Below are 24,031 nucleotides of genomic sequence, written 5' to 3'. Positions count from 1 at the left end.
TTTATTTTTTTTTTGTAATTTTTGCTCTTCATCTTAAGCTAATTATACCTGCATTACTGGTTTAATGGTACTTTTATTATTGTGCATATAAATAAATGATATTTAGCGTTTTGCAATTAATTTTCCATTGTTTGAAATTTAAGTTGCATGAATTTTTTACTTTTAGAGTCATCTGAGAACAGGATGTTTGGCTGAAAATTAATTGAAAGCAAGCAAAACACCAGAAGGCAATACTCCAGCTTTCTGAGAATAGGTCAGAGGTACTCTAAAGATGTATAAAGGATTGTAAAATCAACACTTAAAAAGCCAGTGACTGAAAATATTCTTTTTAAATCGAATTGTCTTATTGACCAAGTGGCTTTTGACCCGGTCATGTAGAGCCCCACAGAAAGCAAGTATTAAATAAACATTTAGCCTTTTTTTTCAAAGCTAACTTTAGCTTAGGTTCCCTTTCCATCAAAGTTTTCCATTCCTATTCCTCCCCCTCCTTTTTTTCTGCCTCTCTAATAAAAACAAAGAAGCGATACATGATCACAGTCAAAACCTAAAATAAAGATGAACCAAAAGGAAATAAAAATATGCTAAAGCTCACCATGCAGAGATAATTATTGATAACAACAGTTTATGTGTATATATTTATTCATGGACTCATAACAAATCCTGATGAAATAAACCTTTTATTAGATGATAATGTAATCATTAATATCTTCCCATGTAAACAAATATAAATTAATAGAATGATTTTAGTAACTATAAAGTATTACACTCTGTGTATCATACTTTTACTTAGCTCTTCTAAAATATAGGACTCATGTACAATTACGACCCTGTGGGTTGCAGTAAGGTAAGACCCAATTAAAAGTCACCCAAAACAATAAGGAACTTGGTTATCTCACGTAACGAGAAACCCTAGGATGGGGCAGTTCCAGACGTGGTTAATTCCTTGCCTTAACAGTGTTGATAGGGACCCAGATGTTCATTTGTTTCTCCCACTTACCAGTTCTACCATCGTCACTGGATCGGGCCGGTCTGCTACAGCTGATTTTCCTCATGGTCCCCAAATGGCAGCAGCAGTTCTAGGAGTCACAGGCAGAGGAAACGTTCCTGGCCGTAACCCTTGATAAGCTAGGGAAACCTCATGTCTTATGGACCAGAATGGCATCACATGCCCATGGCTGACCAATCACTTGGTAAAGGGAATAAGGTCCCTGTGATTTGTTTAGACCAATGAAGATTTACCTCCTGAGGCTGGCACCAGTTCTGAAGAACGGGTGCACTCAGGGAGGGGTAAACAAATCAGGGTGCTATCAACAAGAAAGAGGTGGGGCTGGGGAATGCCTGTTAGGTAAGCAGCTGACAGTTGTCCTCAGGAGGACACGTAGACTTTGTGTCTGGTTTCTTTGCAGTTTCGACATGGTTGCAGCATCTAGTAATAGTAATATCTGATACTCAAGTGCTTTTTATGTGCTAGGAACTAGGGAGGTGCTTTATATAAGTTCTCATTCCATTCCCACAACAACCCTGTAGGAAAGGTATTATTATGCCCATCGTACCCACGAGGAAATTGAGACTTTACAAGGTTGACTGTCTCACTCAGAGAGCTGGGAGGGGGAAGAGCTTGCCTGGTTGTGTCCTGGACGTTAGAGGAACACGTGCTCATCAGGCAGAGGGGAATCTTCCCTGTGCTCTTCCTTAGCAGGTGAGCATCAGGCCAGGTGTCTGTGTCCCGGCCAGAGCAGAAACTCACCAAGGAAGAGATCAGGCCCTGCGCAGATGCTGCTTTGGGAAAACTGCTAAGATAGGCAGTTACCGTTGCTTTATTGTAAATTTTATTGACACACTTGTACTTCCAACCTGAGGGCTACAGATCCTCAAGGCAGGCGATTTATCTTTGAGCCCCCGTCTTGGTCTAGCTGGGCTGCTACAACAGAAATACCATAAACTGGGGTGCCTTATACACAACAGAAGTTGATTTTCACAATTCTGGAGGCCGGGAAGTCCAAGATCAAGGCACCTGCAGGGTCAACGCACGCTTCCTGGTTCAAAGGTGGTGCCTGCTTGCTGTGTCCTCACAGGGCAGAAGGACCAAGGGATCTCTGGGGTCTCTTCTCTATGGGTACCAATCCCATCGTAAGGGCTTCGCCCTCAAGACCTAATCACCTCCCAGAGACCCCACCTCCTAACACCATCACCTTGGGGGTTAGGATTTCAACATACGAATTTGGGGGTTGGGGGACAGACATTTATTCTACGGCAGCACTTCCGTGCCATTTAAAGATCTGACTTGCTGAATGTTTGTTGAATGCCTGAAAAAGTGACGTGATAGTCCCAGACCATTTTCTAGCTTGCTGAACGATCAAGGCAGGCCCCTTGGCTTTGGGAGGCCTGCTCTTCCCCACCCGTGGAGTAGAAAGCCTGACCGTACACGTGTGGGAGTGTTGTTTCTAGCCAGGACACGACTAATTGTGGAACAGAAAGCCACAGACGACAGTAGGTAGCCAGGCGTATGTCTCGGAGGCTCCGTCAGTCAAGAGTTTCCATTTGTGGTCTCACATCTCATGCCACTTCCTCCACCCATCCTGGAGCTCCTCTGAGCCAGCTCAGGACTTGCTTCCACACCGAAGTTTCCAGAAATGTTCCTGGTGCTTGTCTCAGGTGACGGCGACTCTCACAGTTGGGCACTGTGGGTGCTGCGTTATGTTTCTACCCCCGAAACCATTTTTATTTTCTTTGAATACCCATCATCCCTTCAATGACTTACTCCAAAGACATCAAGACCTCGGCTACACTTGAATTTAGTCCCATAGTTTTTGGATGTTAATGCTCATATGCGGTGTCTGTGACCTCAGTTTCCTGTTTTCATTCCTAGTCGTCTATCAATGATGCTGCAGAATTCAAGGTAGTAGCTGACGCCATGAAAGTCATTGGCTTCCAGCCCGAGGAGATTCAAACAGTGTATAAAATTTTGGGTACTATTCTTCACTTGGTGAGTGGGGACGCCTTTCAGAATTCTTCGCACCTCCCTGCGGGACTAGGATGTTCTTTCAGAAGGTTTGGGGTTTTGTAAAAAGTAATTTATGTAGAGAAAATCCCTCTGACATTTTGAAGAAATTTACTCTATCTGTAGTTTCCTCCTACGTGTTCTAATAATATGAGGGATTTTCCAAGCCACCGTGGGTTTTGAGACTGTGGCTTTAGTTCGTTCACTGCCTTTCTGGTATGTCAGACTTCGAACTGGTTAATTTCAAAGGTAAAAGAGTTCAGCAGTGATGTGACCACCAGTGGGATAAGCTGAAATCTTTTGAACAGAGCAAACTTCGAAAGGCATTTGAAACATAGAATCATAGATTTCTAGAGCTAGAATTTTGGTGATCTCATTTTATAGACTGGAAATGACTGGCTTAAAAGCACATCCAGTTCATTGCAGGCAACACCACGGACCACCCTGGCCCACTTATGCACAGGTTATTTTCCACACATCACACCAAACTTAGAAGTAAAGAACCACCAGTCAGAGTCCTTTCATTACTGTCTATATGATTAGAGATGTTGAACACATAATGAACATGCAACCTGGTAGTAAATGAGTGACAACATGGATACAAATCTGGAATAAAAACGACCTTTCACTTTCCTGTGGCGAGATTTAACTCTTAAGTGAGTCAGAAATACACAGGACCTATATGAAAAATATTATATAAACAATCTTTTAAATGTTCCTGACTAGGAAGACTTTAACATTCTAAACTGTCTCATTCTTTCAACTAGTTTATAAATACGGTGCTACAATAATCCTTCAGAATCCAAAGAGGAATTTTGTTTTTCAGTTGACGTAATGATTCTAGAATTTACCTAGAACAATAAACATGTAAGAAGGTCGAATAAAATGCGTTAGAGTAGTAGGGTAGGGGGCGCAGGGGAGGGGAGGCACGACTAATTCCACCAGGTTTAAAATGATAGTAAAAGCCACAGGTTAGTTCATGTGCTGGACACCTGGTAGGCGGCTAATAAGTATTTATTGCCTGTTGGATGAGTGGAATATAAACGGACTCAAAAACTTGGTGGAAATTAATATGTAATGATAGTAATATTTCAGATCAGGAGGAAAAGCTAGACTATTCAATGAATGGTGTCGGAGCAACTAGCCATCTGAAAAAATAAAGTTAAATTCTTACTTTACACCACATACCAACATACATCCTGGTGGATAAAAAGCTTAAATGTAAGAATAGCCGTATGAGGAATAGAAGAAAACATTAAATATTCATAAAATCTTCAGAGTAGGAATGATCTAAGTATAACACCAAAGAAAAACCCTGAAGCAAATGATTCATAGATTTGACTACATAAAAACGTAAAATTTCCATCCATCAAAAACATATGCTGAAAATTAAAATATAGATGAGTGTCTGGAGAAGGAAAAAATGCATAAAACACTAGGTTTTTATATGTTGAGATATTAATGTATTTAGGAAAACAGGCGCTCCAAACAAGGTCCCTTGGAATTCTCTCTTAAGCTAGCAAATATATCCCTGGCATCGTGTTTCAGAATCTCACTGGAAGTGGTGTGTCTTGGTTTTTCTCTTCTGATACAGGGAAATTTAAAGTTTGTAGTGGATGGTGACATACCTCTGATTGAAAATGGCAGGCTTGTATCTATCATAGCAGAATTGCTGTCCACCAAGACAGACATGGTTGAGAAAGCCCTCCTTTACCGGACGGTGGCTACGGGTCGTGATGTCATCGACAAGCAACACACGGAACAGGAAGCCAGCTACGGCAGGGATGCCTTCGCTAAGGTGGGATTTTAAAGGCACCGTGTCTGCCTTGTGAGGGTTCTGGTACCAAAATTTCTAACATGACGGGGAGGAGGTTGTTCCCATACACCACCAGTTCTCTGTGATGCCAGCTGGGTGTCCTACAGTTTAACTCGATTCTAACACTGTCTACCGGAGATAGTATCACAGTATCACACCCCACAGGTTAAGGGCTCAGTCCCGCAAGCCTGTCCCCCAACACACACACACACACACACACGCGCGCGCGCGCGCGCACGCGCTTACCACCGGTGCTTCTGACCAACCAGCTATAGATGGGAAGTACCAACAGCCTCCTGCTTGGATTCCATTAATTGCTAGAGTGGCTCACAGAACTCAGGGAAACATTTACTTACATTTACCGGTTATTAAAGGATATGATAAAGGATACAGACCAACAGCCAGATGAAGAGATTTATAGGGCAAAGTCTGGGAGGGTCCCGAGAACAGGGGCTTCTGTCCCCGTGGAGTTGGCGTACATCACCCTCCCAGTGTGTGGATGTGTTCGCCAACTGGGCAGCTCCCAAACCCTGTACTTTGGGGATATTATGGAGCTTCCTCATGTAGGCACGGTCAATTATTAACTCCATTTCCAGCCCCTCTTCCCTCTCTGGAGGATGAGAGGTGGGACTGGAAATTCCAAGCTTCGAATCATGGCTTGGTGTTTCTGGTGCCCAGCCCCCAGCTAGGAGCACACTCAGAGTCACCTCCTTAGAGTAAAAACGCTCCTAATGCTTTTATCACTCAGAAATTTACAAGGGTTTTAGGAGCCCCGGGTCAGGGGTGGGGTCCAAGACAAACATCAGAACAAGAGATGCTCCGAGTGTTCTTATCACTTAGGAAACTACAAGGGTTTCGAGAGCTCTGTGCCAGGAACCAGGGGCAGAGACCAGTATATTTTCTATTATCTCACAGCCTGGTGTTGATCTCAGTTTCATTTTTAGTGAAATTCTATGAGGAGGTGTTCAGACGTTCCTGGAAAGTGGGTTAAGCCTTTTGAAACCAGAGTGGTACTTTTTGACCAGCACGGTCTCAGCACCCCATGGCTGTGAGCATCGCTGCCAGAAACATTCTCAGAAAAGCAGAAGCCGACTGACTGGGGAGCTCAGGGTCGCTCGCTTGCACAGGCCCCTTTTGTGGCCCTTCGTTTTGCTTTCCTCACTCGATAATGCTTCGTGCAAGTCTCCTTCAAGCCAATTGGTGGACCCATTGTTTTAGTGTCTGTGTGGTGATGGGACCATAATTTATTAACCATCCACCTCTTATGTCATTCACCTTGTTCCCTTTTTTTTTGGCCACTACAAACAATGCTGAAAATTCTTGTCCATCTTTCCTTACACACCAGTGCTTTTATTTCAGTTAGATGGCTTCCCAGGAATGAGCAGGTCAAAGGACACCCTGATCTGAAGCTTTAAGTGACTGATCTTCTGGGTGTACCGTGATACCTCATTGTTACTTTAGTTTTCATGGCTAGTGTATTTGAGCATCTTTTCCTATTTTTGTAAAGTATTTACATCTGTTCTGAGAATTGCTTGGGTATATGTTTTTACATTTTTCTTTGGGGCTGTTATCTTTTTATTGTCCATTTGTAAGAGCTCATAACTTTAACCTATTGTCTGTTATCCATGTGGCAAATATTTTATTTTCCCGAGTTTACATTTTCTCTTGTTTGCTGGTTGATTAGGTTGCTACATATTCCACCATTTTTTTACTCTTGTAAACCTCTTGTTTGGTTTTTAGTCTTCAGAGGAATTCAAATTTATCCAAATGCAATGGAGAGTGGCATATTTTAAGCAGAGGCAATGTCGTCAAGTTTCAATTTTTAAAATGATGGCTCTGACCTTAGTATGAGAATCTTACGGGGCTCTGACCTTAGTATGAGAATCTTATGGAGCAGTGGGTAGGGCAAGGGTGGAAGCAAAGAGACCAATTAAGAGGATATTTCAGTAATCCAGGAGGAGGATGATAGCAGCTTGGACAGGGAAAGTAGCAGTGGAAATGGGGAAAAGAGGATGATTTGAGACAAACTGTATCTGGAGAATAAAATCCACAGGACCTGTTGTTCTGGGGATGATGGAATCAAAGATAATTTCTGACATGGTCCAACCCACCTCTCCTGTCTCATTTCCTGCCATATTCCAGACTCGTTTCTCCCCTTTACCACATTAGACGTCTCTCAGGCCTTACATGTTGTCTTTACCCCTTTATCCTTCCAGCCACAGGGCCTCTGCACATGCTGTTTCCTCTGCCTGGATTGTTCTTCTCTCCCCTCTCACCTGGTTAACTCTTACCATCCTTCTGATCTCAGCCCACTTTCTCAGAGAAGCCATCCCTGGCCTTTCTGAACACTGAACAGGTTGAAGTCTCCTCACATCCCATGCACCTCATCTGTGCGTGCTTGTGTGCGCGCGTGTGTGTGATTTTCCTTCACTCTACTCCCTGAGCTCCTTGGAGACAGAGACAGTGTTCATGTTACTTGGTACAGTATCTCCCACAAGCTGCACAGAGCAAGTACCCAGCAAACATTTAATGAGTGAATGAATCCCCAAGTTTCTGTTTCTATTTATTTACGGTTAAAAGTTGGGTAGGAAGGACTTCCCTGGTGGCACAGTGGTTGAGAATCTGCCTGACTATGCAGGGGACACGGGTTCGAGCCCTGGTCCGGGAAGATCCCACATGCTGCAGAGCAACAAAGCCCGTGCACCACAACTACTGAGCCTGCGCTCTAGAGCCTGCGAAGCCACAACTACTGAGCCCGTGTGCCACAACTACTGAATTCTGCGCACGTAGAGCCAGTGCTCCTCAACAAGAGAAGCCATTGCAGTGAGAAGCCTGCACGATGCAACAAAGAGTAGCCCCCGCTCGCCGCAACTAGAGAAAGCCCGTGTGCAGCAACAAGGACCCAACGCAGCCAAAAATAAAAATAATTAATTAAATTAAAAAAAAATGTTGGGTAGGAACAGTTTTAGGAGGTGGGAAGATCAATGGTCCAGACAGGACATAAGTTTGGGACAGCTGTGAGACATCCAAGAGTGTTGTCAGGTAGGCAGTCAGACACGGGAGCCTGGAGCTCAGAGGAGAGGTCTGCATTCAGGTGATACATTTGGGGTAATATTATATCACCGTTCTTTAATGTTGTATGAAATGACTTAAAGGGGAGGAGATGGGGAGTGAAGAGAAGAGGACTAGGGAGAGCTCCAGCTTCTAGAGATCAGGTGGAGGAGGAGACCTCCTAAAGGCCGCCGAGGAGGGGCAGCCCGTGAAATAAGAGGAAAACTAAGAAAGTGCGGGTTCAGGACTTCCCTGCGGGTCCAGTGGTTAAGACTTCACTCTTCCGCTGCAGGGCCGTGGGTTTGATCCCTGGTTGGGGAACTAAGTGCCCGCATGCCACCTGGCATGGCCAAAAACCAACCGACAAACAAGAAAGTGTGATATTACGGATCCCAGAGAGCAGAATGTTTAAGACAGGAGTAGGAAGTTGGGTTGAGTGATGCTGGGTATCTGAGTAAGATGTCCCTGTAGAGGTACCAGAAAGGGTCCATATAGAGGTGCTTGGGGTCCTTGATGAGCCATTTCAATGGAGTCATGAGAGAGAAGTGAAGACTGGAGTGGCTGGAAGCGTAAAGGGGAGAGGGGGAGGGGAGGAATGGAGGTGATGTGTATGGATGTGTGGAGGTGAAGAGAGCGGGTTGCTGGAGGGAGATGTTAAGGAAAGGTTTTCTAAAGATGTGACATTGCAGTGCACGTTTGTGTCAGGATGTGAATGTGTGTGAGTGCATGGTGCCTTTGTCCCTGTGTGTGTTTGCGTGTGTATCCTTGTGCATTGACTGTGTATTTGATTCTCAAGGAATTTGAAATGGTGGCCTTTTGGCTCAGATCTTTATTTAGCATTATAAATCAATGTTTATATATTTAGAATCCATAGGGCATAGAACTCATTGGTTCTCTGCTTTTTATAGTTGATGAGATTAAAATAAAGCCATGAAGTGACTTATATGAGGCAGTAGGCAAATTATGGGTCTTAGCAGGGCACAGAAACACACCTAAGGAATGTTGTTGGAATTCAACACATGTAGTGACCCATAATAATCTTTTAACACTCCAACCATCATGCTACGTCATATAATTTTTTTTTTTTTTTTTTTTTTTTTAATTTTTTTTAGTTTTTTGCCATACGCGGGCCTCTCACTGTTGTGGCCTCTCCCCTTGCGGAGCACAGGCTCCGGACGCGCAGGCTCAGCAGCCGTGGCTCACGGGCCCAGCCGCTCCGCGGCATGTGGGATCTTCCCGGACCAGGGACACGAACCCGTGTCCCCTGCATCAGCAGGCGGACTCTCAACCACTGCGCCACCAGGGAAGCCCCGTCATATAATTTTTAAACAGATGATCTGCATTTTTCAGCTTAGAGGATTAACAGCTATGCTAAATGGTAAGGAGGAGGTCCGTACGAATTTAATTCAATAGGAATTTAAAACTTATCACAAATCCAAACAGGGGACCCATTTCCAATGGGCAAGAATTTACGATGTCATTTTCATCACAGGCCATATATGAGCGCCTTTTTTGTTGGATTGTTTCTCGCATCAATGATATTATTGAGGTCAAGAACTCTGACACCACCATCCACGGGAAGAACACGGTTATAGGTGTCTTGGATATCTACGGCTTTGAAATCTTCGACAACAACAGGTAAACCGGATAAGGTACTGAAAACCCTATTGTTTATTTTTTTTTTTATTTGTTTGAGCCTAATTGATTCCTTTTCTTGCAGCTTTGAACAATTCTGCATCAATTACTGCAATGAGAAGCTCCAGCAGCTGTTTATTCAGCTGGTCCTGAAGCAAGAACAGGAGGAGTACCAGCGGGAAGGGATCCCCTGGAAGCACGTGAGTGGACTCGTACAGACTGTTCACGATAACGTCAACTCTTAGCATCTTGGGTACCTGCTGATCATCTTGGGTGCTTGAAACACCTAAACCTTAGCTTTCCTTTTCAGGGTATTGAAACATTACAGTTCATTTTCGGGGTTGATAGGTGGGATTTCTCTAATTTGGTCGACTGTCTGGTTGGTGCCCAGGAAAGGCTGAGTTGAAAATCAGTAAACTTATGTTCACTTTACAGCTGAGGCCACGTAGTTTTTTTGATTCACATCTGTTAGAGTTTAGCATCATTTATAAGTTATTCAGGACAGCAACTTATGCCTTCAATTGGCTGAACTTTGCTTCCAAACTGAGTTTCTTCCCCTTCCTTCTTTCTTTCTTTGCTCTTATTTCTCCTTTTTTCTTCTCCTACTTTGTAAGCCAAGTGGCATTTTATTGTCTTTGGTTAATGAGGTTCATATTTCCTGAAACCCATGCGTGAAAACAGCTGTATTAACTTTGATTTCCATTTCCTTTCCTTTGTGTCACACAACAGTTATCACCTCTCTTCTCCTGGCTCTCTGTGAACTTTGTATTTGTCACTAGTCCAATAAGGTACAGCCAGACAGTATGATTGATGCAGGGTGCAATACCACAGATCACAGCTAAAAACATGACAGTTAGACCTCCTGTGTTCACGATAGAAATGGGACCTTGTAATTTTCTTTGAAATTTGTATTTTTGAACAATTTTGAGGACAGACAAAAAAAATCAAAAACTTCTCTGAGTTTCCATAAATTTCTGTGTTTATCCTTTTGCCAAATAGTATAGATAATGAAGTCCGTATTTGTATTTTGATATCCAGTGTAAGCAGTAAAAAGCTATTTGAAATGCTGTATTTAAATTATTTTTATATTCCTTCCCATCTTCCTACTTTCCATCTCCTCTCATTCAGAAAAAGGAGATACTGGTATGATAACTAGCTTTCCTGCTTCCAATTTCTTCTTTGCCTTCCATCCATTGTGTGTTAAATGTTAGAATACCGTAACAATTTTGTTCAAGTATAGTAGTATGAATTCTACATATTTACAAATAAAGCAAAGGGTGTATTATTACTTTTTTTTTTTTTTTTTTTGTGTGTGGTATGTGGGCCTCTCACTGTTGTGGCCTCTCCCGTTTGCGGAGCACAGGCTCCGGACGCGCAGGCTCAGCGGCCATGGCTCACGGGCCCAGCCGCTCCGCGGCATGTGGGATCTTCCCGGACTAGGGCACGAACCCGTGTCCCCTGTATCGGCAGGTGGACTCTCAACCACTGTGCCACCAGGGAAGCCCTGTATTATTACTTTTTAATAGGAATACCTACAGTTTTGATTTAAAGAGTGAAGTCTCATTGCATATTTAAGATGTAATTCAATTCCGTTAAGTTTACATGCAGCTTTCTTAGAACGAATCTGTTGCATAACATAATACACAATTATAACTGGGGCTTAGGTTTTTATAGCAAACTTAATCATAAAACTTGTTATTCAGATGTGGTTCAGAGATACTGGTCCAAAATATCCTTTAACAATCAGAATATCAAATTCCACAGGCATAGTTGATAAAGGGAAAAGTCAACAGTTGCAGGAGACTATTCCAAGCATCTGAAAAAGGAGCAAAAGCCCTTTAAAACAATTCTTAGTGAAATAAAGCAAGAAAAATGTGACCCAGAGGTAACAGAAAGCTCACTCCAAAATAATAGTTACTGAATACAGCCCGGGTCCCCAAATTAGAATCTCCATTCTGGGCAAGTATTTCCTTTAAAAACCCCTAACTTTAGAACATAGTGATTAATTACAAAAAAAAAAAATTTTATTATGGAAAATTTCAAGCACACATAAGAGCAGAGGTCACAATATAATAAACTCCTTGTACCCATCACTCAGCTTTAATAGTTATCAGGGAGTTGCCAGTCTTGTGTCATCTGTACCCCACCCACCCCCAGATTATTTTGAAGCAAATCTCAGACATCACATTACTTCATCTGTAAATATTTCAGTGTGTTTCTCTAAAAGATAAAGACTTTTATAAAAAACCATAGGCACGACACCATTATCACACCTAAAAAATTAACAGTAATTCCTTAATGTCATCAAATATGCAGCCAGTGTTCACATTTCACATTTCCTCAATTGTCTTAGAGTTTTTGGTTTTGCTTTTACAGTTTGTTTGAATTTGGATCCAAATAAGTTACTTACGTTGTAATTGGTTGATCGGCCTCTTGAACATCCATCGATTTTCTCCTCTCTCCCCTCCCTCCATCCCTCCCTCTCTCTCTCTCTCTCTCTCTCTCTCTCTCTCTCTCTCTCTCTCTCTCTCTATTTTCCTTGCAATCTTTTGTTGAGAGAATAAGTCATTTGTTCTTTAGAGTTTCCCACTGTCTGGATTTTGCTAATGGGGTTCCCGAGGTGTCACCTAATCTGTTTCTCTGTTCCTTATATGTCTTGTACATTGGTTATTAGATCTAGAGTCTTGACTGGTGTCAGGATCACCGTCTATTTCATAGGTGGTATGTGAACTTCCACCAAGAGGTTCATAATGTCTTGTCTCCCTAATTGATTCGCCTTTACATGATTTTGGTGCCGTAGTTTACAAGTCATTTTTAGGTGCTGAGGACTTGACTCTCAGGCACAAAGCTGCTCTATTTGGAGTGAGGATGGGAGCCCCAGAGCCCTGTGCCCCTGAGCCATCCCCTCTCATCTCTCTTTGTCCCCTGCATCCGCTAAGAAACCTCCTGGGAATACCAGGTTGCTGGAAGAACCTAGTTTGAAACCCACGACTGTAAGCAGTGTTTGAAGCCACATTAAACTGTGAACCAGAAGCTACTGGACTCTTCAGCAAAGACTAATCACTTTTAGTTAGACAGCTGGAATTTGGGGAACTTAATTCTCTTGTTCTTGGCACAAAAGACTTAATCTTTAATTCCATAGTCACAAAGTCTACGATTTCAGCTGTTAATTAATACAGAGTTCCTGCTTTTTGAATATTTTAAGGATATTTTTTCCAAAGATAGAAATAACTTTTCTCCATAATGAGAAATGTAATAAGTGCCCACAATAAAAGTGAATACTTAGACCAGGGCTTCTCCATCTCTGTACTAACGTTTTAGACCCGATAACTGTTGTGAGTCTGTCCTGTGCTTTGTAGGATGTTAGTAGTATCCCTGGCCTCTTCCCACTGGATGCCAGTAGCATTCTACTAGTCACGACCACCTGAAATGTCTCCAGACATTGCCAAATGCGCCTGGGGGGCAGAGTCACCCTCTTGAGAATCACTGATTTAGACAAACCAGAAAAGTATAAAAAACAAAGTTTGCAGAAAAGCCACCCAGTTTGCAGACTTTCAGTCCATGGAATACAGAGGAGGACTCGCAAGACTAGGGATGGAGCTGAAAGCCACAGACAGATAGCTGGCATGAGCCCTTGGATTTTAAATGGCATTGAACAGGGATCCATGAGACACAGTAATACTCTACTGTGAGTGTGTCGATCTTACAGAAGGTAGTGGTGACAACTCTGAGTTCAAGTACCTCCTCAGTGAGGTGGGACACATCAACACACAAGATTAAAATGTATAAGCCGCCCGTCTTCAAATGAGGTACTACAGCTTTCCTGAGTCAGGGCCATGTGTGCTTTCTGTGTGTATGTTGGTATGCATGCTGCAGGCTATCAGAATAGACAGGTGTAGAAGAGGATTATTACACAGACCTTGTGTGTGCTGAGGTGGCTAAAGAGCATGCAGTTATTTACAACTTTATTCAGCCTTGTGGAAGCACATGAAAAGCTTATTCTTATCCTTTACGGATACTTAAATCTCAGAATGAAATTTTTTATATTGTACCCTGGAAACCTCTGTTAGACCCATATGTGCTTTTTAACTTTTGGAAAACTGAAGGAGATACTCTTTGGGATTTTTAGTCAGCCAGGGCCGTGTAACTAAAAATGCAAGTTCTCAGAAACACCTTAACTCCATCAAGTTCAGTATCAATGAATACTTCAAGGTTATTTGTTGGTACTTAGTGGAATCTGGGTCTTGCGGTTAACAGCCAACAGATTGAGGGATTGAGGGTCTGACGAATAAGATTAGGTGCAGGATATGAAGACAGAATTAAAACAGGAGTTAGCGAAGGGAGAAACATTATCTACTTTATAATTTTTGCCTGGAGCTGTACTCATTTAAGACAAAATGTTTTATGATAAAAAGTCCACAAATACATTTTTTAAAATAAATTTGTTTATTGGTTTGTTTTTATTTTTGGCTGTGTTGGGTCTTCGTTGCTGGGCACGGGCTTTCTCTTGTGGCGAGCAGGGGCTACTCTTCCTTGCGGTGCGCGGGCTTCTCATTGTCGTGGCCTCTCTCGTTGCGGAGCACGGGCTGTAGAGCGCAGGCTCAGTAGCTGTGGCACACGCACTTAGCTGCTCCTCGACATGCGGGATCTTCCCTGGCCAGGGTTCGAGCCCATGTCCTCTGCATCGGCAGGCGGATGCTCAACCACTGCCCCACCAGGGAAGCCCCACAAATACATTTAAAAAAACCTCTGTTAGAATGTGTGCTCATTTTAGCGTTATCCCTCATTAGTGTCGTTCACCTCTTTGACGCCAAAGTGACTTAAATTCCCGATACATATGGAGGCATTGCCGTTGCACCTGTTCCTGGTTTCCGGTTCCCTCTGGAATTGCCACTTTGCTGTGTCCTACAGATCGATTACTTCAACAATCAGATCATCGTGGACCTCGTGGAGCAGCAGCACAGGGGCATCATTGCCATCCTGGATGACGCCTGCATGAATGTCGGCAAAGTCACCGATGAGATGTTCCTGGAAGCGCTTAACAGTAAATTGGGCAAACATGGTCATTTTTCCAGCCGAAAGGTAGTGTGTATAATGAGAACTTCCTCTCATTTTGATCATTAAGATTTTCCTCATTGTTTGACAGAATTAAATGACTTTATATGTTGGGTTGAAAGAATGTCCACTCAAGTGAGAAGGACCATAAACATCCATGAAATGATGTATTGCTGTGGATGAATTCTGCCTTTCTGGTTTATAGGACAGCGAGATTGATAGACATCGTAATGTCCAGGAGAGGGAGCTCTAGACTATTCAATTTGCTAGAGGTAGGAAAAATGAACACGATTCTTTAGAAAGCATGATGTCATTTGTAACCAATAGATACAGAGTCCTTGTTCATGTGCTAGGATTTTGCTCCCGCATCTGATCATTCTGGCACTGAAAATAGCTTTTGTCCTTGACTTTTTACTGTAATCCTCAGTTATGAAAATGTAGTATGTGTTCTCTGCTGTAGTTCTTCCGACTATGTGACTTTCTCGAAAACAGAGAAATTCTAGCTGAAATCCTAGTGTTACGAGGAAACTCATTCCTTAAATGAATGGTTATCCTTCTTAAGTCCCTATTTTTCACATTCTAAAAATGTTATAAGCAGATCGTATCTCCATGATAGTTGGTGGCAGTCGTGGTTATCCGACATTTGTGCTGTGCCTTGCATATAGTATGTTTGCCATAATACTTGGCATAGAAGAGACACGCCATCACCCCTAGGTGTTCCCTACAAATGTAGGCTTGTCTAGCAACCATAAGCTGAAGGAAAAACAGGCCCCATTCTTCTTCACTTCCAGAAGGAAAGGGGCCAACGTTTCTGCTCCTCCATAATCCCATATAAATCTATGACCCACTGCCACTTTTTAGCATGGATAAATCTGTATTCTGACTTTGTCCCTTCTGAAATTATGTAATCAGAACAGTAAGATTCCCCAACTAACTGGAGAAAGCACAGATCATCAAGAAATAGATTACTGGCTGGTATTTATTTGAGACTAGTTTATTTCTAAAATATTCTCCTTGGTCTGTTACTGAGGACTAACTTGTAGTGTGCTGTAAGTCAGCTTTCAGATGCTACAGTCTGATCTTTGACATTAGGGGTCTAGCTAGGGTTATTCCTTCAGTCATTTCCTATTTATAACACAGATACTTAAGTGCGTCTCATTTTCCAGGTACAATCCTGGGTGCTGGGGACAGAGCAGTGAGCCAAGTTAGAAGCCACGTAAATAATTTAGAGTGGTGCTTTTAAAGACGGCATGATTACAGGACAAATGTCCTGTCTCTGAGGGGTTGGGTATAAATGTCCTTTATAATCACAATTCAGGTTTTGGAGACTCGCCTGGCACTGGTAGACAATCTGTGTTTGTCAAATTCAGTTGAATTGGTCACAGTCATACCAAATAGATCTTATGAAATATTGAATTCCAAACTAAAACAGGCAAGGCTCCACTTTGTTTAAATAAATATGATTCTCATGTGAGAAATCACTTCATTTTGTTATGTTTCACCTTGGCCATTTATACACTCGAATTTATCAACCAAATGTTTTGAAATATAATTTCATATTTACAGTAGGAACTGTATGTACGGTACTTTTAAGCAGCTGCTACTGACTTGATAGGAAATGCTAAATAGTAATTTATCTGTGGAGGTTGAATTTTTTTTTTTTTTTTTTTTTTTTTTTTTATAATGTGGGAGCCCAGGTTTTCCCAACTCTCAGACCAGGTGGCTCCTTTCTCCCTCAGCATCCTCCCCCAGACAAATCCTGAGATGGAAGTTTTTTGTGTGTTCTTTTCTGGGATTTTTGCCTAATGAAGGAAAGAAATGAAATAACCAAGCTGTCAGGATATTTTCATCACTATGAGTCTTTCTGTTAAATAAATGCTATTATTCTGTATGTTAAAGCAGGTATTATCATTGCTATTGGTTATTAATGATTAGCTAGAATTATTGGCAGGCTAAATAAGGAGTTTCTGGCTTATGCTTATTTAGGGGCTAAATTGTTTCTCATGCCTTAAAGTTATCATGGAGAGGCAGGCAGATGATCCAATAAACCATAAAATAACTGTAAAATATTATTAACATATAAAGTTGAATGATAAATACATAACTTGTATTATTTTTTATAAAGTAAAGAAAAATCTAAAAACTTCTGTGTTTAGATCAGTTAAGACTTTGCAGTATCCAAATGTAAGAATATTCAATTATAATAGTATAGCTATCTCTTGGGTCCTTTTCCTTTGGGCATTCTATAAGTAAAAGGGTTTTGTAAAAGTGGTTAATAAGAGAGAGAGAAGGAAAGAGGAATTAAATGAGACCCCTCTGCATGTTAGACACTTTGGTCTCCATAGTTCATTTAGCCTCCAGACCAACTCTCTGAGATAAGTGATTACTAAAGGAAACAGAGCAAGTAGGTGGTAGAGCCAAGACTGGAACCTCAGAAGTCTGACACTAACTTCCTATAATTATTCATTTGTTGAATTAATAGGCTAATTATTCCTTTAATAATCTAGACATCCACATAGAACCCACCAACCTGGTTAGGCTTGTTTGTTGTCTGACACTACAAGTCAAGTGGTATTTGTATGTAACTGCACTCAATGCTTATGGATTCTTAGACGTCTGCTTTTTTTTTTTTTTTTTTTTTTTGCGGTACGCGGGCCTCTCACTGCTGTGGCCTCTCCCGTTGCGGAGCACAGGCTCCGGACACGCAGGCTCAGTGGCCATGGCTCACGGGCCTAGCTGCTCCGCGGCATGTGGGATCTTCCCGGACCAGGGCACGAACCCATGTCCCCTGCATCGGCAGGCGGACTCTTAACCACTGCGCCACCAGGGAAGCCCTAGACGTCTGCTTTTGAATCTATAGGATATCAAGTGATCCTTCACAGGGCGCTCAAAGAATCTAGGTGCTACTGTAATAAGGAAATTGCAGAAAGTTATAGAGACCCAGGGCTATATAAAAACTGCCTTCCCATAAAGTTCCTCTTCAGTGAGAAACAGCCGCAGAAGGTTGATCTGTGAAGCGATAGACCTGGAGTCCCGGCTTAGCAGAAGACAGGTGAGCCAGGTTGTTGTGTACGTAGGAGAGTACAGACGTTGCATTCAGTCCCAAGAATCCTTCCCAGAGCTACCGCTTACCAGCTGGACCTTGGGCCCGTTACCTAATCTCTTTGAACCTTAGTTTCCATGTATGTAAAAGAGAGCCCATAATACTTAGTTTAGATGTCAGTTGTGAGTATGGAATGAGATGTCCATGCCTAGGAGATAGCAAACCCTCAATATGATCCTCCTTAAGTGGGACATGGAGGAGAAAGAGACTCTGTCAGTCAAGGTAGGCTGGGCTGTGTTAAGATAGCAGCCAAGATTTAAGTGTCATAGACAATAGAAGTCTGGTTCCCTCCCAGGGAACCAGACTTCTTCCATCTTCTGGCTCTTCCAGCCCCTGGGGACTATCCTCTGCATCCAACTAGTGGGAGGTGAAAAGGAAGTACAGAGGAGAATCACCCACTTCTTAACCTGCTTTGGCCTTGAACAGCCTCAGCTCACTTGAACTCACCTTCCATCATCCAGAACTTGGTCACTCGGCCAAGAAATGAAGTCTGACTATGTGGACTTCCAGTGAAAGTTCTCAGTCTTTACCACATTTGCCAAATTAAATCAAGCCCCACTCAGTGTGATTTCCTTCGTAATGATATCGTGATTTGTGACACGGTTATCCTCTCCTATTAAGTTGGAATCTATTTTTAGGAAAGAGAGAATGTCTGTTTTCAAGATCATCCCCTTCTTGATTTCTTAGCTCTGCGCCTCGGACAAAATCCTGGAGTTTGATCGAGATTTCCGAATTCGACATTATGCGGGTGACGTGGTGTGAGTATCTTACTTTGGTACCCGATGTGATGATTTGCATGCAGCCTCACTTCAGAAAATATAGTCAAGGCAAATGGAAATTGCTTTTGTATTCATTTGCATTTTCCAGCCATTTCATATGCCAGTATATTTTAATTTCTTCACTTAAAACATTAGCATAGCTTCATTCATCCCTTGCTTTTCAAACATTTATTAAAGACACACCACGTGACCATACACAGTTCCTGGCATTGTTGGCACTCAAGTCAGAATCAGCTGATGGTTAAATAAACCATGGAAGTATGTTAAGAACTGGGATAGAAAGGTGGGTAATATGGGCCGTGCCCTGAAGAGGCTAACAGTTTAGTGGAGGATACAGGCTGAATACATGATAAGTCGTTATAATGGAGAACAGAAAGGGTTAAATTGGAGACACGCAAGGCATTATGGGAACACTGAGGAGGAGTAATTAACCCAGAGTGAGGAGTGTGGCCAAGCCTTGTAGGAAGTGATGTCCCAGCTGAGTCCTAGAAGTAAAAGAGGCTTAGTCAGAAGACAGAATTAGGAAGAGAAGAGTAAGAGAGGGCATTCCAAGCAGAAGAGATAGCAGGCCTGCAGGCCCAGAGGTGAAAGTCACCATTGTACATAAAGAACTACTAGTGGTTGGGTAACTATATGAGCAAAAACCAGTTTAGCATATGAATTTTCAAGTGTTATTTGAAAAAGTGAAATTCTCACAAGCTACATTTTCTGATTATAATACAATAAAAGTAGAAATTGGGGAAGAAAATGAAACTAAAAAAATATAACCGCCTTAGTATTTTCATTTCCTAGGGCTGCTGTAACAAATGACCACAAATTGGTGACGTAAAACAGTAGAAATTTATTCTTTCACAGTTCTGGAGGCCAGAAGTTAGAAATCTAGGAGTCGGCAGGGCCACACTCTGGAGGCTTTAGAGGATTGTTCCTTGCTTTCCCCAGCGTCTGGTGGCTGCCAGCATTCCTTGGTTCGCGGCTGCATCACTCCAGTCTCTGCCTCTGTGGTCACACTGCCTCTTCCTCTTCAGGGTGTCTGTGTTAAATCTGCCTCTGTCTTAAAACTACACTTGTGTTGGCATTTAAGGCCCACCTGAATACACGGGATGAATTTCTCCTCCGAAGGTCCTTAACGTAATCACATATTTTACCATATAAGGTGACATTCGCAGGTTCCAGGGAATTTGACGTGGTTGTCTTTCAAAGGTGGCATTTTCCAGTCTGCTACACTTACTATGTTTTGCCCACCCAACACTGCTTACTATCTTGTTTTTGTTTGAAGTCCCCTCTTTTCCTTTCTGCTTATTTTTTACATTAGGAATTCTATTCATGTAACCCATTACAGGAAGAAATTAAACAACGACAGAAAGCAAATGATCATCTCTATAAATGCCAAAAAGACATTTGAGGAAATTTTAATAGCTGTTCCTGATTTAAATTAAAACTCTAGAATCATAAAATAAAATGGCTCAAAATTATCATCCCCCCTCTGTCAAACTAGCCGTTAGTGCTGGGATGGCACCATTATCCACTTTTTCTGGTGCTATTTCCAGGTTCCAGAATACTGAAGAGGGAAGATCCAGTACCACGCAGACACCTGCCTCTGAAACTCCAGGCCTCACTTATAGGGTACTTTTTATACAGCCCAGGTTGGCATAACTGCAGAGCTGGACAGAGGCCTTAGAGAACATGCAGGGCATGAAGAAATTTATGCAGAGTGTGTAAAATTCTTACCCAAGGTCACACAGCAAGTTTATGGAATAGCTGAGACAATAACTAGGCTTTCAGACTCGCAGTCCAGAGAGCTAGCCAGCCCCACAGAGGAATATTTGATGCCTCAGACTTGCCCTCCTCTTGTTAAGCTCTTCAACCCTTTTTCAGATTTTTGCTGGGAATCTTCTGTGAGCACAATACTTTATAAAGTATGGTCCCTGCCCACAAAGAGCTTTCCATGTAAGATGCATACATACATACGTGGTTGTGTGCATGTATTTATTGACACGCACTCCCATATATATGTACACATACACACATACACATGTGCATACACTGATACAGCAAAAGATGGTTGAACATAATTGCCATATGAGTAATAATGTGTTGTCAGAATTCAGAGTAAGCAAATGATATAATACTTCTAACTGTGTGTGGTAAACCCAGGAAGGCAGATCCTGGTCCTTGGGTGCTAGGAATTATTTTTATAGGAAAAAGGGGAAAGGAGGCTAAAAATATGTAGGAAGTAGTAACTAGGCCCATTTGACTGGAGTGTATCCTTTGGTGGCATAGAGAAGTAGAAACGCCTAGAAAAGTAGATTGAGATCAAATCACAATGAGTCTTAAAGGCCAAAATAAGGAGTTTGAAGTTTGAGTTGTATGGGTCCAGTGATAGATGAAGAGTCAGGTGACTTCAAGGGCTCAGTCAGAAGAGACTTGCAGGTATTAGGAAGAAGACCGAGGTTGGAGGACGCAAGGAACTAATTTTGGACCTGACGGCCTTAGAGTACGCCCATGGGCGGCACAGCCTGAAGGAACGTTCTTGCAGAATTAGACACGTAAGGCTGGAACATTGGTGCGGGGTCAGGGTTCGATGCGATTGACAAGGAAGACGATACAGTCAGGCAAGAAAGGAGAGCTGGAAGCAGCGGCTGCCTCTGTAGGGTTGCTACTTACCCAGCCTCCTCTCAGCCTGCTGTAATCGTGCAGAACCCTCCCTTCCTGTTATCCCCGCCTCATCCCCCAGTTTTCTCCCTCTAGAGCCATGCCAGTCACCGCAGCAGAGCAACCCCCATTCCTACCTTTGTCACCAGCTGCAATCTTAGCTGGACCTTCAAGACGTTGCTCGCGTCCCTTCCTCCAAACCATGGACACTGACCTTTTCACTTCCTCTTGAGCACTCCTCGCATGTGCCTGCTCCCGCCCTTTCATTTAATCGCTTCCCCTGTGTGATCTGCCTTCCTCTTTCTCTTCTGCTTATCCAAATCTTACCATCCTTTGCAGTTCTTCTTGGATTCTTTTCTCCCACCCTGAGCGCAGTGAGCAAGCCTTAGGCAAGTCATTTGACCTCCTTACGGATGAGACTGTTAGATCCTGTACGTTGCCGTTTTGCTTTTATCTTAGGAATGCTGGATGATAAATGCAGCTGTCTTTTTAAAAGTCATCGTCTTGAGGTAAGCAACAAACCAGTAGAGAATGATGATCTTAATCATAATGATGACACAGCTGTTTGCTCTCCTTTCGAGGACTAGAAACAGCACCCCCTCTGTACAGGAGGCGAATTTGTTATTCTTTAACCCAGCACTGGGTGGACAGTATTAGCTTTATAGATGATTGGTTGCATAATTTAACTGTGGAAAGGCGTGTAGACTTCTAGAAAAGCTTAAAAGTGGCTCTTGCTTGGTGAATAATGTGTGTGTTTGTTTTCTCTCTCAACTAGCTACTCTGTCGTTGGTTTTATTGACAAAAACAAAGACACTTTATTTCAAGATTTCAAGCGCCTCATGTATAACAGGTAGGATTGAAATTTTATTATTGGTCTTCTTGTTAAGCTCTTTGACATGTATATTACGTAATATGTATGCACACGAGTATTTTATGTGACAATTTTAAGAGTTTCTGGTCATTTTTCTGGTTCTGCTTGATCATACTTAATGAGTGAAATAATATATTACTTTATGATGATAAAAGCTGTAAACTTAGGGCAGGGACCCTGTTATTAATATGATGTTCCTTGATTTCCCTTGGGATGCCTCAGTTTCTCTGTTCATTGCCGCCATCCTCCGACACCCCCGCCGGTGTGCTCAGCAGCCCCCCGGCCAGGCCAGTGGCCATGGGAGAGTGTCAGATAACCTCTGGCCCAGCCGAAAGCTTTACATACTCAGATTCCCACTGTAGTGTCTTTGTAGTATCTCCAGCCAAGGGACCACCCTAATATCAGAGTGGCTGTGGTGTCAGTGGTGATAGATCCTGAGTGGTCAGAATCTCCTCACAATCCAAGAAAATGTGAAAAATCTGTGGAGAAATAAAACCAGGCAGAGGAGAGCAAGTTCACACCCAGTACGGATACCTTGGAAAGAAGGCCTACGATGAAGAGAAGCTTCCTAGCCAGCTGCTGCTTTTGGATTAAAGTGTTGTCGCTCGTGTATTAAGTCTCCTCAGCCTGTTGGTCAGTAGTTCAGACAAGGTATATGGAGCACCTCTGAGCTACACGTTCTTCTGTGCTCTTGGGGTACAAAGCCCCTGCCCTCCTGAGGTCTTTTATTCTAGTGGAGATGACAGTTAATAAAACAATAAAACAACGAACTTTCAGGTGGTAACCAGTGCTGTGAAGAAAAGTAAAGTAGGTGAGAGATTGAAGGGTACAGACCAGGAAGGGCCGGGGAGGCATTACAGGTAGGGTGGTCGGAAAAGGCTTCTTAAAAGAGGGGTCATTTGAGCTGAGACCTGAGTGAAGTGAGAGCGTGAACCATGAACATGGCGAGGAAGAGAGGGAGAGCATTCAGGCAGAGAGAAGGGCTAGTTCACCAAGGCATTAAGGTGGGAACGGGCTTGGGTGTGTTGAGGACGGGAGGAAGGCCAGTGTGGCTGAAATCAGTGAGGGGAGGGGAGAGCGATTGGGAATGGCTGCAGAGAGGTCCACAGGGCCCAGCTCATGAAGAGTCCATGAGCCAAGCATGATGGGAAGCCATCGGAATGGATGATGTGATATGATCTCTATTTTAAAGAAATCATTGGAACCGCTGTGTAAAACCCAGACTGTAAAGGGCAAGAGTAGACGTGCAGAGACCAAGTAGGAGGCTCGTTCAGTGATCCAGGCTGAGGCATGGATGGGGTTACAGAGATGATGAAATGTGGTCTGAGTGGGTGATGTTTTGAAAGTAGAGCCAGCAAGATTTGCTGATGGATAGGATGTGTGATGTGAGAAAAACAGAAATCAAAGACGATGCCTGAGCAATGGGGAAGGGATGCTTGACTGTGGGAAAGACAAGAGGAGGCGCTCATTTTGGGGGGAAATCAAGAGTTTCGTTTTGGATATGTTTTGTCGGAGGTGCGTTTTGGGCATCCAGTTGAAAATGCCAAATAGGCGACTGTGTGCATTTAGAGCTCAGAGTAAAGGCGGGACTAGAGATGTAAATTCATGGTCACCAGTCTGTTGATAGTATTTAAAGCCGTAGTCCTGGGTGAGTTTGTCTAGGGTGAGCAGAGAGAAAAAATAAAAGAGAGAAGAGGTTGGTTGAAAGATGAATCCCTGAGATACTCTACCATTTCGAGTCAAGCAAGGAAAGAAGAACTAGCAAAGGAAACTGAGAGCATGCCTGTGAGTTAGGAAGAAAGCCAGGAATCTGGTGTCAGGGAGGCCAGGTCAAGTAAAAAAGATAAACTGTGTCAAACACTGTCAAGAGCAGAGTCCTATGAGGACCAAGATTCACCATTGGATCTGCAAACATGAAGGTCATCGGGACCCTGACAACACTGGCTTCAGTAGAGTCGTGAAGACAAGATGTCTGACGGAAGCGGGCGCGAGAGAATGCAGGAAATGAGAATGTGGAGAAAGTGTGTTTCAACAGTTCTTTCAAGAGGTTTTGGTATAATATGGTTCA

At 42.8% G+C, this 24,031-nt stretch overlaps 1 protein-coding gene across 2 annotated transcripts in view; it reads left to right on the top strand.

Annotated features, from left to right (window-relative positions):
• MYO1D (myosin ID) overlaps positions 1-24,031 on the top strand; it is a 355,118-nt gene that overhangs the window by 108,187 nt on the left and 222,900 nt on the right. For both annotated transcript variants that reach the window (XM_032615652.1, XM_032615653.1), the window contains exons 7-13: positions 2,870-2,986; positions 4,596-4,799; positions 9,361-9,506; positions 9,589-9,703; positions 14,415-14,585; positions 18,349-18,419; positions 21,868-21,942. In XM_032615652.1, coding sequence (XP_032471543.1) covers positions 2,870-2,986; positions 4,596-4,799; positions 9,361-9,506; positions 9,589-9,703; positions 14,415-14,585; positions 18,349-18,419; positions 21,868-21,942 — 899 coding nt within the window. The remainder of the gene's footprint in view (positions 1-2,869; positions 2,987-4,595; positions 4,800-9,360; positions 9,507-9,588; positions 9,704-14,414; positions 14,586-18,348; positions 18,420-21,867; positions 21,943-24,031) is intronic.

Source organism: Phocoena sinus, chromosome 20, assembly GCF_008692025.1.
Source record: "Phocoena sinus isolate mPhoSin1 chromosome 20, mPhoSin1.pri, whole genome shotgun sequence".
Classification (NCBI taxonomy): Eukaryota; Metazoa; Chordata; class Mammalia; order Artiodactyla; family Phocoenidae; genus Phocoena; species Phocoena sinus.
Note: the sequence above shows the minus strand (reverse complement) of the source record. Positions and strands in the feature narration are given on the sequence as shown.